This window comes from Chiloscyllium plagiosum, chromosome 19 (genome assembly GCF_004010195.1).
Source record: "Chiloscyllium plagiosum isolate BGI_BamShark_2017 chromosome 19, ASM401019v2, whole genome shotgun sequence".
Classification (NCBI taxonomy): Eukaryota; Metazoa; Chordata; class Chondrichthyes; order Orectolobiformes; family Hemiscylliidae; genus Chiloscyllium; species Chiloscyllium plagiosum.
Window position 1 is genome coordinate 17,436,402 of NC_057728.1, and position 15,081 is coordinate 17,451,482.

At 38.6% G+C, this 15,081-nt stretch overlaps 1 protein-coding gene across 3 annotated transcripts in view; it reads left to right on the forward strand.

The window, feature by feature from the left end:
- The window catches only part of LOC122559552 (beta-parvin), an 81,097-nt gene that overhangs the window by 47,619 nt on the left and 18,397 nt on the right, over positions 1-15,081 (forward strand). For all 3 annotated transcript variants that reach the window (XM_043709207.1, XM_043709209.1, XM_043709208.1), the window contains exons 6-10: positions 3,643-3,758; positions 7,766-7,824; positions 10,351-10,370; positions 12,392-12,453; positions 14,126-14,194. In XM_043709207.1, the coding sequence (XP_043565142.1) occupies positions 3,643-3,758; positions 7,766-7,824; positions 10,351-10,370; positions 12,392-12,453; positions 14,126-14,194 (326 nt within the window). The remainder of the gene's footprint in view (positions 1-3,642; positions 3,759-7,765; positions 7,825-10,350; positions 10,371-12,391; positions 12,454-14,125; positions 14,195-15,081) is intronic.

Genomic DNA, 15,081 nt, shown 5'->3' on the forward strand with positions numbered 1-15,081 from the left:
CTGAATATTTGCATTTGTGCTTTCTGTTTGTAATCCTGCATAACCAAAATTCCTCCTGCCTTGATGAAAATGTATTTCTGCTTTTTTTGTCTGAACTCTAGTTGAGTGTAAGAAGGTGATAGTTTTGAGCTATTTTCCCTGCTGAATGCAAGTTCACCTCAGACTATAATCTTCAGGCAGTTGCATCAAGAACAATGGTTAAGAGATTTCTTCCCTCTTGGACAATGGACATTGTCATAAAGGTGTTTGCCATATTCATTTGCATGAAGGAGTAGTATGTTCAAAGAGCTAATCGAGATGTTAAATTTGTTCCTTTGGGTATCATTCAAAGAGAGATTCCCCAATACATATTCTGAAAATCAACTGGTGAAGTAGACAATGAAGTAAATATCCTCTAGTCACAGCTCTAAGCTTTTATGGTTATGAAGACTTGACTTCACCCTTTACCTAAGGTGTGATGACCCTCACATTAAACTTATCATTCATTGCCCTGTGTTAGTTTCCTTTCCCGAGGTTTCACACATGAGATGCAATTCGCACACACCAACTTCTACAAGCTAGGTGACCCCCTTTGACTCGCTTTGCAGGCGTGTGAAGTTGAGTCAAAAGAGGCCCCGAACAAAAGAAACACGTCCCCTTAGCAAGTTTTGAGAAGATTTGTAACTCAGGTTGAGGTTCTGGATGTAGGTTTGCTCGCTGAGCTGGAAGGTTCATTTCCAGATGTTTCATTACCTTACTAGGTAACATCTCAATCATCCCAACATCCACAAATGCAGCTGCATCACAGCATTATTTCAACGAGCCAACACACACTGCAACATAGAAGAACTACGCAGAGCCGAGGAAAATCATCTACACTGTGTATTCAAAAAGAATGGGTACCCCATGCACACAGTCCGCCGATTTCTCAGCAACAAACCCAAACATGCAGACAAAACACAGTCAGAAACCCTAGCCACACTCCTCTACATCAAAGTCATCTCGGAAATGGTTGCCAGACTACTCAGACCCCTTGGCATCATGGTAGCCCACAAATCCACGAACAGACTAAAACAGCAGCTAATGAACTTGAAAGACCCTATACAGACAACAAGCAAAACTATTGTAATTTACAAAATACCGTGCAAGAATTATAACAAAGACTGCATTGGACAAACCAGCAGAAAAGTAGCCACCAGGATACATGAACATCAACTAGCCACAACACAACATGACCCTCTTTCACTAGTATCCTTACATACAGATAAGGAAGGACAGCACTTCGACTGGGACAACACATCCATCCTCGGACAAGCAAAACAAAGGCATGCACGAGAATTCCTAGAAGTGTGGCATTCCAACCGGAACTCTATCAACAAGCACACATTGAGTTAGACCCATCTACCACCCCCTGAGAGAAAGAACAGGAAACTACATCGCCACAGGAAATGACATCACCAACCCAAAGAAACCCAAACACGCAAATAGAAAGCAGGAATCATCACCAGTGCTTCATCTGGAGGCCCGCTGAAGATGTTACCTAGTAGGGTGACAAAACGTCTGGTAATGAACCTTCCAGCTCAGTGGGCAAACCTACATCCACAAACACATCGCCTCTATGCAGGTCAGTTGGAAATGCTCACAGGTACTCTGGCCATTCCCCCACCAACTTGTTACCCCAGGTACAATAATAGAATGACGTCATTCTCTGAAATAGTGTAAACGTAAATGTCCTAATCCTGGGAAATCATTATGCAAATGATTTCCTGACTCCATGATTTCTCAAGATAATTTAGAATAATATACTTCAGTTTCGGGGGATGATCACACAAATGAATTTGATTGGCTGGGAGATGGCTTTGAAAGCATATCTGAATGGAAGGGACTGAATGAGAGTTTAATTTGATAATAGCAGTGGAATAGCAGTAAATGGCTGCCCAAATGAAGTGTGGATTACAATGGATAGTCAACTAAGTTCCTGCATGCTGTCTAAGACAATGTCGCACCCACCCACTTCCAGAATGTTCAGCTTCTTGGAGAAAGACAGTACAGTTTAATCCTTTAACATTACTTTAATGTCCAGAGAGAGAGTACAATTTAATTTTTTAACATTACACATTTCTAACATAAAAGCAGCCCATGGTCTCCTGGGACAATGGCAGTTATCACCTCACTTTCAAATTTTTATACTCTTTCTTTTCATATGGTTAAATAAAAATATAGATTCTTGAATCATCATTGATGTACAGAAATTCATTCTCTACAGAAATATTTTTCATACTGTTTCTGGACCTAAAGATTATTTTCTTTCAGATGTTGTTAATTTAATGCTTTTTATGATGATATGGGGGAATGTTGAAATATTTCCACATTCATCTCAGTGAGTTTGTATGCGTGAGGAGATAATTTTTTATGCTCTTTGGTTCAGACAGAATGGTAATTAGAATGTTCTAGGCTGTGGATTTTCTCATGGCAGCTGCTAATGCTACAGTCACAATGACTGATTGGAGTGTGTTTCTGTTTGAAGCTACTCCTGTCAATTTTAGAGAAGTTTTATCATTTCTGTCTTGATGATAATAGAGTATTCACCAGCTATATCACAAAGCAAAGGTCATGCTTATTAAACCTTATGAAATTGTTTGACATGGTGGCACGGCATAGATGAGGATAATGTAGAAGATTAATATATTTGCATTTTTAAAAGGTTTTTGAGAAGGTACTATATAATGGGCTCAAGACTAAGGTCAAAACAAAAGGAATGATGCAGTGGATTTTTGCAAGCTGAAAGTAACTGGCAAATTAATTTTAATGTGGTAGACAAGTGTAAGATGGTGATTTTATAGGAAGAATTAGATCACATAGTGCTAAGGTAGTAATGCCTGAATGAGATGGGGTGTTAAAAGGATCTAGGGGTAAAGATACACAAATCACAAGAAGAAACATAGGCTAATAAGGTCTTTTTAAAAAAGCAGTCCAAATACTAGTGTTCATTGATAAAGGTTAGAACTGAAAAGCTGAGAAGATATGATAAACATTTATTGAATCTTGGTTAGTCTATACTCTGATTAATGCAAATGGTTTTGGTCTCGATATTATTAAAAGGGATATAGAGCTACTAGAGATTATGCAAAACAGTTCACAAGAATGATCTCAGAAAAAGGTGTACAGGCCAGGACATTGTCTTTCTGTGAACAAAAGTGACTTAGGGGGTGACCTGACAAAAGGTTTTACATCTCATCCATAAAATTATTTTCACTAACTTAATGAAGATGATCCCACATTCAAGGATGCCCAGAATTAAGGTGATAAAGATAGCTATTAATAAATCCAATGGATAATTCAAGCACAGTCTCTTTTACCTGGAAATTTGTAAAAATGTGGCATGTGCAAGGAATTGTTGAGGCAAAAGCAGTGTTTTTATTGGGAAGCTGGATAAGCAAGTGAGGGAGAAAGAAATTAATGAAAAGGCTGGTTGAGTGAAAAGAAGCGCTCCTGGAACATCAAGTCCAGCACAACTAGTTGGACTGAATGGCCTGAGGTGCACAATACAAAAATAATAGAACAGAACAATGTAAGGAAAGCTAAGTGACTACTTAGTTGTGTGATAGAATCCTTGAAAGCTGTTTGCTGGGTGGTGTTGTGATAAATGTATCTTCTTTTTAGCGATCCACACAAAAAACATGGTGGCTATTCTTCACCTTCTCGTGGCTTTAGCCATGCATTTCCGAGCGCCTATCAGATTGCCAGAGCATGTCTCCGTGCAGGTGGTGGTTGTACGGGTAAGTGAACCATCAACCTCTTAAAATCATTTGGTATTAAAGTTTTGTGAAACTATTTGCATGATTGTTTGGTTTAACTTTGCAATTTGTAATAATTTTGAACAGTGTGATAGAAAATGGAGGAAGATGTTAGCTTTCAAACCAGGAGAATTTCCAAAATTTCCTCAGTTAAAATTGTGGAGATAAAAGTTTTACAGTAGTATGTTTGCAAACCTGAGATGATAACATACGGAAGCTCTTAGAAAATTGCAACATGGCGTAACCAAGGGAATGTGGTTTGAATAATTGTATGAAGATCTGATTTGAGGGGTATGTGGAACATTCCTTCGCTTTGTGGAGCCTCTCCCTCTCCTCTTTTTTTTCTAGTATATTGATTACTGTATATTTGCGGTTTCCTGGTTTTGCCTTGAACTGGAAAATTTCATCAACTTTATTTCCTGTTTTCATGTTTCTCTCACTTATGCATGGTCCATATCGTCTTCCTCCCATCACTACTCTGTCTCCGTTCCTGGACTAGACTATGTATATTTGTTAGAATTCCACTGAAAACCTTGAATGTTTTCTCAACCCCTTAAGTCCTGTAAAGACTCCATTCCATTGTTCCAGTTTCTGTACCACCGTTGCATCTACCCTGGTGTTACAGACATCCATACCAGCATATCTGACGGATTGTTTTCTTTCTCCCTAAACTAAAGGTCTCTATCTACTAAGGCTGACAGGCCCTTCAATTTACTGACCAATTTTTCAGCCCTTCCCCAGTCTCCCAAAACAATGATAGAGTTCCTCTTGTTCTCACCTCCATCCCACTAGTTTTTGTATTCAGTGAATCATCCCTCTGCCATTTCTGCCACCTCTAACTTGATGTCACTACCAAATGCATCCTCCCCACCCCTTTAAGCATTCAAGAGGATTGTTCCTTCTGGTACCCTGGTCCACTTGATCATCCAAACCTTCTTGCCTTCCATGCATTTGCAGGGTATGCAATGCCTGCCAATTTAGCTTTCTCAGTCGAAGGTCCATTGAACATTGATGAAACAGTGATTTGCATTCAATTTAGAATCATAGAGTCTGCACATTGTGCAAGTAGGCCTTTCAGCCCATTGAGTCCACACCAACCCCTCAAAGAACATCCCACCCAGACCTAGCCCCTAGCCTAACCCTGTAACCTATAATCCCCATGGCTAATCCACCTAACCATCCCTAGACACTGTCAGCAACTTAGCCTGGCCAATCCACCCAATCTGCACATCTTTGAACTGTGGGAGGAAATGGAGCAACCGGAAGAAATCCATGCAGTCACAGGGAGAATGTACAGACTCCACCCAGACAGTCATCCAGGGGTGGAATTAGTACATGATGTTCACTAAGAATTAAGTCGACTGTACAGTGGGGAGTCCATATGCAGACCGGGTGGCCGTGTTGTGATCACCTATGATCAATTTACAAGCATGATCATGTGCTAACCTCCCTGTCCTTGGCTTTCTTCTATGTTCCGTGTTAGTTGAACAACAGACAAACATTCTTTGATTAAGTCATTTATTGCCTACTGGGCTCTTTATTTTGTTCAACAGTGTCAGACTGTAATCTCCATTCCTATTTTGTTTCCATTCTCTTTGGAGATTTCAATTTTAATATCATTTTTCCCTTTATTATTGCTTTTAGCTGATATTATTCATCAAACTGTCATTCACATTTCCCCAGCCACATAGAGTCATAGAGATGTACAGCATGGAAACAGACCCTTCAGTCCAACTCGTCCATGCTGACCAGACATCCCAACCCAATCTAGTTCCACCTGCCAGCACCATATCCCTCTAAACCCTTCCTTTTGGTATACCCATCCAAATGCCTTTTAAATGTTGCAATTGTACTAGCCTCCACCACTTCCTCTGGCCGCTCATTCCCTACACTTACCACCCTGTATATGAAAAAGTTGCCCCTTAGGTCTCTTTTATGTCTTTCCCCTCTCACCCAAAACCTATGCCCTCTAGTTCTGGACTCCCCGACCCCAGGGAAAAGACTTCGCCTATTTATTCTATCCATGCCCCTCATAATTTTGTAAACCTCTATAAGGTCACCCCTCAACCTCCAATGCTCCAGAGAAAACAGCCATAGCCTACTCACCCTCTCCCTGTAGCTCAAATCCTCCAACCCTGGCAACATCCTTGTAAATCTTTTCTGAACTCTTTCAAGTTTCACAACATCCTTCCGATAGGAAGGAGACCAGAATTGCAAGCAATATTCCAAAAGTGGCCTAACCAATGTCCTGTACAGCCGCAACATGACCTCCCAACTCCTGTACTCAATACTCTGACCAATAAAGGAAAGCATACCAAACCCCGCCTTCACTATTTTACCTACCTTCACTATCTTATCCACTTTGAAGGAGCTATGAACCTGCACTCCAAGGTCTCTTTGTTCAACAACACTCCCTAGGACCTTACCATTAAGTGTATTAGTCTTGCTAAGATTTGATTTCCCAAAATGCAGCACCTCGCATTTATCTAAATTAAACTCCACCTGCCATTTCTCAGCCCATTTTTTTGTATTTGTCATACTACAACCAATCTCTTATTATTTAATTCTTTTGTCTTTCACCTAATCACAGACCTTCCCTTTTGTTTTTCACACCCTACATCTCCTTTGGTTTGCTTCAAATTAATTACATTTCTAATCATTTGCAGTTATGATGAGATCTCATCAACCTGAAGCGTTAACTTTATATCTTGCACCACAGCTGCTGCAAAGCCTACTCAGTTTCCAGCATTTTCATCTTTTATTTCCGATATCTAACATCTGTAGTGTATTGATTCTGAAACATATTTTTTCAGTTTGGTTTCTAGGAATTGAGATTCCTAGAAAACCCTAGGGAATTGTATGCAGTCTGTCTCACCGTAAAACTGTGTCTTTTGCTAATAGACTCTGAGACAAAGAGCAACCTTAAAACTATCCACAATAATTTGAAGAATACAGTCTAATCAATTGACCGTGTTGGAAATGTCTTCAGTCCTTGCTTTGTGCCCTGCCAAGGGGAAGCTTGCAAATAGGATTGTAAGCCCATTCATCAATCTCTATTGCTTCATGGCCATTTTGCTTTTGCAGTTATTGTTTGTCATCGATTGCAATCCTCTTTGTAATTATAATTAAATGCTACTTAATTCCTTTTAAATAAGGTCTTTTCTTCCCTCAGTATTTCCTAGTTTCTGACTCTAGCCTTTCCATTACTCATTCAGATTTATACATCCTTGAGCGATACTTTTTTTTGGGTAGGGAGGTGATGGTGACTCCTTGTATTTATTTCCAATTGTGATCTTCTAGTCAGCTGCATTACCCTTTTTACAGGTACCTCTATCTTCCTGATTATACCTACATTATTAATACTATTTGCTGACCTAAAAACTATTCATTTGGGGCTGATATGTTTCTCGACCCCATTCTTCTTGGCTTCTCCCTGTAACCCTTGATCCCCATACTAATCAAGTACCTATCTATCTAAATCTTAAATTCACTCAATGTCTTAGCCTCTAAGCCCACTGCAGCAATGAGTTCCACAGGTTCACCACCCTATGGCTGAAGAAATTACTCCTCATCTCCATTCTAAAACGTCATCCCTTCAACCTGAGGCTGTGCCTTCAGGTCCTAATCTTTCCTCCTAGTTGAAACTACTTCTCCATATCCAGGCCTCTCAGTATTCTGTAAAATTCAATCAAATCCCCTCTCATCCTTCTAAATTCCAAGTACAGAACCATAGTCTTCAACTGCAACTCTTCCAAGGCCAGCTCACCCGTCCTTAGATACAAGGCTTAAAACTATTCATGATATTCCAAATGTGGTCTGACCGGAGCCTTCTACAGTCTTAACCGTACATCTGTACTCTTGTATTCTAGCCCTCTTGTAATTAATTCATACTTATTGTTAAATTGTTTATACTGGAAAAATGTAATGTGATTTGTAAAAGTCAAATTGATTCTGCTTCTGGTTCAATGAATTTGTATTTTTTTTTACAGAAGCGGGAGGGCATACTTCAAACATCGCACGTTACAGAGGAATTTACCAGCACAACAGAGTAAGTTGAAGTTTACCATGTGTCTCAAATATAAAAGTAGTTCAGTAGAGTAGTTAGGAATGAAAACTGTTTTAAGGTACACCATTTTGTTCAGGAGTTGAATTATCATCTCAAAACTGGTGAAATTAAATTTTAAGGGAGTTTGGGAATTTTCAAGAGAATAAGGGCACATGGTCACTTCCATAGAAAAGACCATATTTCTTGTGGGCCAACATGTTGTTTTATCTTAAGTTAAAGTCTGGACATAGCCAATTCTTAGTGAATAACTTGTTAATATGTTCATTGGTAACAGCTATTCTGATCCCCTTTGAGAAACAGATGACATAAATTCTACATCTCATGCTAAAATTGCTGAACAGATTTATTAAGAATTAACCTTGGAAGCAGAAGTCAAAAGGAATCATTAATTTCTAAAATTGGGTACAAAATAGCTAGGAATTGTGTGTTTTCTGTGGAACTGTTTTACTTTGAATGAAAACTTGTTTTGCAAAGTTTTAAAGGATTGAATTTCTGTGAAATTCTTAATTGACCTCTATGATTTTAATGGCGTTCGGCAAATTGATAAACTGAGGAAATGCTCAAGTATTTACTGAACTATCAGTTAGACCATGAAAGACTGGAAAATCGACACCAGCATTGAAGACCCAAATTCAAAATGCTTGCAACAACTGGCTCTTAATTCTCGTGGGTAATTATTCCCTACCTATTAAGTGTCTCCTCCTGGTACCTTGTTAAATTTCCAAACAGCCATATTCTGAGTAGAGAGCATGCGAGTCTACGGACTTGATATCCATGAACAGATTAATGATCATATTGAACAGCATCGCCTGTTTTGCCTCAGGCAGCCTTGTGTTGAATTCTTGTATAAACTGTAAAACAAGAGACCTGATTGTGTTCCTTTCCTGTGTCTTATTTTAGGGCCATATAAATATCTCCATCTGTATATCAACAATCCCTCATGTCAAGGAGAGTTCTTAGTTGTGGATGGCTGGGTTGAACTGAGGTGTCAAGTGTTGCCTCTGATTTATGAGCCTTGTTTTAGCCTTTTCTCGCTATTAGCTGATAGAGATGGTCGCAGATTGTTAGCTCCATAAGCTGTTCCCTGTTTTTACCATTCTCTCCCAGTGACCACTCTTTTTGATTAGAAGTTGTTAGCATTATGTTTGATGACATCAAAGATTTGGTCATAATTGGGCAATCTGCTTTCCACATGATGAGATTAATAAAGTTGAACTTCATAGAGGCTTTAAGAATGCTTTTGAATCATTTCATTCAGTTGAAAAGGCTCCCTTTTGTTTGAAGCATAATATTTTGCCACTGCTGCTGCATTCCCCCAACATATGGGCACACACTTGCACCCCACATTTTGACAGACATGCACAAGCTGATAAGCACCTTCCTTGACTGTTACTCTTCAAATCAGTTCATTGTGAAGATAGATTTCTGAACCAACAAATTCCATCAGATGTCCTGATGCTGTAAAGATGTCTTGCTTTAGGGCAATGTTCGCCTCTCAACCACCCTGAGATATCAACTATAAAAATGGCACACGAGCTGAAGTGACTACATATTTACAAGAACTGGCCTGGCAGACAATCCAGAATTGCCCAGTACCAGAAAAATACACGCTTCCTTCTTAGTGAATGGACTTGCTGCTTTGTATGAACTGTCAAATTGTACTGACACAAGTTTGTACACAATCACAGGTCAGTTACAAATTCCAGTGTATTCCCAGGTTAGGTACATTTTGTGCATTGCAAAATAAAGTTCTCCATATCTTCCTTTAAATAGAATTCTATATCTGCTTCCCCTGGGTGGTATTTCCAGTTTTCTCACTAACAATTTGTGTGGTTTCCTTCAACATGCTTGCCGTCTAATATTCAAATATGATCAATCTTGTACTGTGGGCTGTACGAAATTGAAGTAATTCACTCAGCTATTGAAACTGAAAAATCTGTCATCATTCTGGGCTAGCTTCTACTGTGGGATCTGGAAGTGATAGGGACAGCTGTATTATGGGAATGATAGGTGGCCAGCGTATGAATATTGATATGCACCATTGCCTTTTCATATTTAGGTGTGCTAAAATAAGAATCTACTCTTTCTCCATATCACTTTTCAGAAGAGCTTCTTCAGTACCCTGATTATTATGCTCTTTGCCTGTGACATGATGTGGATGCACACAGGAAAGAAAAAGCAGAGTAATTTGTTAAGAAATATGCTTCAAATAATATATGTAATTAATTCTCAGCGTAAGAATGCCTGTAAGCACAGCTCTAGTCTGGTGATTAGGTTAATTGATCTAATCCACATACCCCTTATTATATTACAACTAGACATATGATAGTTAATTTCTTTGTTATTTATTTTCTAAATATTAATGTTTGCCAAACCTCCTCAAATAAGATATTTCAACTCTGTCTTATCCAAGAACCTTTAAAAGTTGGCCAGAAGTCGGGTATGAATGAGACCAGACTTGTTTGTTTGATTTTAATTCTTGACTGTTTGTTGTACTGTGTGTTTCAGGATGATGATGGGGAGATTCGGTAAGTAAAGGATGAAATGCATTCAATCTTTATTACACCAAAAATTGAAAAAGGTCAAATAGTTTTATTTTATTCTGTTGAATCTTTTAGTTCATGGCAACATTGTATCCCGATTGTGAAAGCAGTCCTTATGTCAGGATTTCAAACAAGGTATTCACTGATGTTTAGTCAAAGAACTACATGGGGAATCCTCATTTTGTTAATAGGTAGTATATCTTTTTTCTGAGGGGACAGGTAAGGAATGCATTTCTTTCTATACCAAAAGCTTGCCTAGAGATATTAAAATATCATAGACATATTACCAAAGCTTAATAACAAGTTTACTCGTGGATGGAATATTTTTTGAACAAAATAGCATGAACTGAATGCAAGCCAGATTTCACCAAAGTATTTCAAGATTAGCTGCCAAGCCTGTAAGAAGAAGCTTTGCTGGTGATAAAGTGGGGAAATATAACAATTGTTGTGGTTAGAATGTCCCCAGCTTTACTCCTGTTCTGTGCTGAATTATTTAATCTCATTTGTGATCATTAATCGTGTAATTGTTGCAGTTGTACTCAGCAATGCTCATTCCTGATTGCCATTTCATGATGCCTGCTGAAAAGTGTATGATTGTAGGTTCTGGGTGGTGATATAAGTATTACAGTTGCAAAGCTTTCCTCCTTGCTGTTTACGGTTGCTACCTGGCTTTGCATTTGGGTGAGATATCAAGCTGTAAACAAGCAGCTTGAGGTCATTGACCTTAGATCCAGATGTGATGTCACATGGCTGAAATTTCTGAGGTCTGAATAAAATTTTGATGGACTGCATGAGATGATCATGTTTTCCCTATCAGAGGACAATTACACCATCTAGTACTATACTGTCCCTGGTATAGTCGTGCACCAATATGCCATGGTTGAATTCTCACCACTTTTTTGTTTTCGTTGCATGTTTTGTCCAGCTGCTGCACTGGAACTTCTCCTGATGGGACAGTTTAGATCAGGAGCTTTCTCTGTGATACAGCAATGGGCTAGTCATTTCAACCTTCTGTGTTTCAAAACATGTATTTTACAACTTCCTGTCATTTACAGAGTCCTTCGGCCCAACTTGTCCATGCCGCCCAGATTTCACTATCAAACTAGTCCCATTTGCCAATGTTTGGTCTGTGTCCCTCCGTACAAATCCCATCCATGTACCTGTCTAACTATTTCTTAAATGATGAAATTCTACCCATTTCCACTGCTGTCTCTGGCAGCCTGTTCCAGACACTCACCACCTTCTGCCCCCTTTCCCCTCTCTCCTTAAACCTATGCCCTCTAGTTGTAGACTGCCTTACCATGGTGAAAAGCTGTTGGCTATTTACCTGATCTCTGCTTGTCTTGATTTTGTAGATGTCTACAAGGTCACCCCTCAGTTTCTTACACTGCCTATCTAACCTCTCCTTATAACCCAAACCTTCCAGTCCAGGTAGCATCCTTGTAAGTCTTTTCTGTGTGGAGGTAACTGTGCACCTTGGAACCATTCAAGTAAAGTAGTCCCAGGTTTTATTTATCAGTTTTGGCAAAGTTATTATATTTATCCAAACTTAAGTGAGGTTGTAAGAATTGACTCTATTTCCCTGGGTTAGAAAGGGGCAATGTCATACGTTTCAGCACCCGATCACTTGGCAGCAAGCCTTGTGAAAGGTGCTTGGAGTACCAGTGAGGAAAGATTTAAACTCTGCTTTTGGCTCTCACTCTCAGGATCACATATGAGTAATATGAGATACCAAAGTGCCTAGTGGTGTTTCTGCCAAACAGCATGGGTGTGCAGTTGAGCAACAGCCTAAAAGGCACTGTGCAGGCCTCTTTTTTTAGATTAAGTAATTTGTGTGTGGAGAAAGCATTTTAATTTTTGCCTAAGTATCACAGTTTTGACATTGCTACCCAATGCTGCATCATTACCCCAGAGAGGCATTAAATAGTGAGGAAGTGAGGTCTGCAGCTTCCACAAAAATCCTTTTTAAAAAAAAAATTGATGTTCATTCTCACTTGTTATTTCAGAGCGGGATGCATTCGATACACTGTTTGACCATGCACCTGATAAGCTCAATGTTGTTAAGAAGGTAAATTCAAAAATGAGTTCTAAAACATCTCAATTTCTGAAATGGTATGATGAATTGCATAAACAGATCAAATGTGAAATTTTTCAAGTGGTACAATGAGTTACTTTTATCTAAGATCATTACTACTTCTATTGAATAGTAAAGAAGGACACCACTCAGTCTATTATTCAGTCCTGATGCTAGGTTTTCAACTGGGGCTATCTACCATAATCTCATTAATTTGTCCTTTAAGTGTATGACTTTACATTCCTTCTTTTTGTCTACTTACTTTGAAACTGTGTTCGAGTCTATGGCAGTATCCCATAAGAGATGAAAATGTTCTAAGCATTCTTTGTTCTTACCATAATCTCCGGTCTGTGCAACCTTTTTACAATTCACAAAATGGGAATGGCCTTTCACTATTTACCTATTCACAATTTTGAATTAATCACACATGATCATTTTTAATTGAACTCAGTTTTACAAGCTCCCTTGGTGAGTTTGAACCTCAATATTGGGTTGCTAATTTGCTACCATAACTAAAGGAGTACCATACCAAAATTGCAAACTTTGTATCAGTTTTCAGTAGACCGTCTGAGACTGAGTGTGACATGATAGAAGTGTGTAAAATGATGAGAGTTATGGATATTGCAGACAGTCAGTGTCTTTTTTTTCCCCCAGAGTGGAAATGTTAGATACTAGGGGACATAAGTTTTAAAGTGAGAGGTTTAAGGGAGATGAGCAAGGAAAGATTTTTATGCAGAGAGCAGTAATCGTCTGGAAAACACTGTTGGGGAGATAGTAGAAGTAGATATAATAGCATCATTTAAGAGGTGTTTGGACAGATACTTAGACAGGCAGGGAATAGATTGATACAGACCATATGCAGGTAGATGGGATTAGTTTGGAATGGCATCATGTTGTCATTGATCGCATATATGTACATGCTATAGTTATGTTTAAGAGCAGATACTAACTGGGGAAAGATGAATGAATGTGCATTAATGCTTTTTATTGTGAAGTGTAAATGTCCATACCTCTGTGTCAGGAGGTCCATGATCAAGTTCATCTGTCACAGAACTGATTCATAATGTATCTGAACAGGTTGATTAAAAATTATTTTTAAAAAGCACTTTCTGTTAGGAAGGGGCTCGTCTGTGAAGTGGAGTAGTAGCCTATACTTAGAGTATACTATGTGGAAGACAGATCAACTCCTCATTCTTCCTTTGCCAGAACCATGTTTGCCACATTAATGCCACCTTGACAAAGTAGCTTGAATGAGGTTATCTGAATGGGGAAAGACATAATAATTTTTGTGATTAAATAGACGTTAAATATTGGTGGCAACAGAAGCAGGAAATAGAGGGTTCTATGCTTTAAACAAATCCTCTCCATTGACTGTGGTTATCTCTTCTGCCAATTTCAATTTAACACAATGGCCAGAAATTCAATTTGGTTTTGCTCCATTCTATTGAAGCTAACCCATAAGTACAAGTGAACAATATTATTTATTGAATAAGGTGTAAGTTTGTCGTTGTGAAGGCCCAAATTGTCATGTGATCCTGATTGGAAGTTTTGGTTTGACAAGAAGCTTTTAAATGATCATTGGCGAAGAGCAAAGGCACCACTTGTTTGATAGCCTTGTTTGATTTGAAAATAGAGCTTTGATGTTTTTATTGTTTTGTTTTCCCAGTCGCTTATCACATTTGTGAATAAACATCTAAACAAACTTAACTTGGAGGTGACAGAACTGGAGACACAGGTATAAATGTTTTGGAAATTTTCTCATTTTGTTGTATAGCAGTACAGACCTAATAACTGATTACTAGAAAGAGCATTCAGGATTCTTCCATCAGTGCTAATTATTTATAATTCTAATATTTAATTATTTATCATTCTTTCAGTAATCGTAGAAACAAGTCACTTCATAAGATGCCACATCCACCAGAACCTTCAATTTGTAACCATCATTTGGAAAAAACCTTTTAAAGCAACTTTGTAAAAGAAAATTCCCAGTTTGTAACTCATTCCCCATTATTTGGTAATAATATAATTGTTATTGGACAAGCAATGGTGATCATAGCAACAGTTCATTTCACTTGAAATATGAAGGGGAACAGAAAAGTGAGTGTAGATAGTTTTAACTAATGTGTGTTACAAGAGCAATGCACTAGTAACCAAGCCCCACCACTCCATGAGTTGCACTATCAATATGTAAGTGTTTTGATTCAATCAGCAATATGACTGACTGTTTCCTTTGTGCTGCAATCCAGCTTTCATAAATGTAATTAGAAATACCCTATTTATTATGAAACAAAACTCATTTCCAAAAAAAGGCAGCAAAACTGATTAACATTCAAGATATAGTCTGAAATTGGATCTATGCCCTTTTAATCTCAAGGCAAGTGTTCACACAATGCAAAAGATAACATAGATTTAGAGTCATAGAGATGTACAGCATGGAAACAAACCCTTCGGTTCAACCGGTCCATACCGACCAGATATCCCAACCCAATCTAGTCCCACCTGCCAGCACCCGGCCCATATCCCTCCAAACCCTTCCTATTCATATACCCATCCAAATGCCTCTTAAATGTTGCAATTGTACCAGCCTCCACCACATCCTCTGGCAGCTCATTCCATACACGT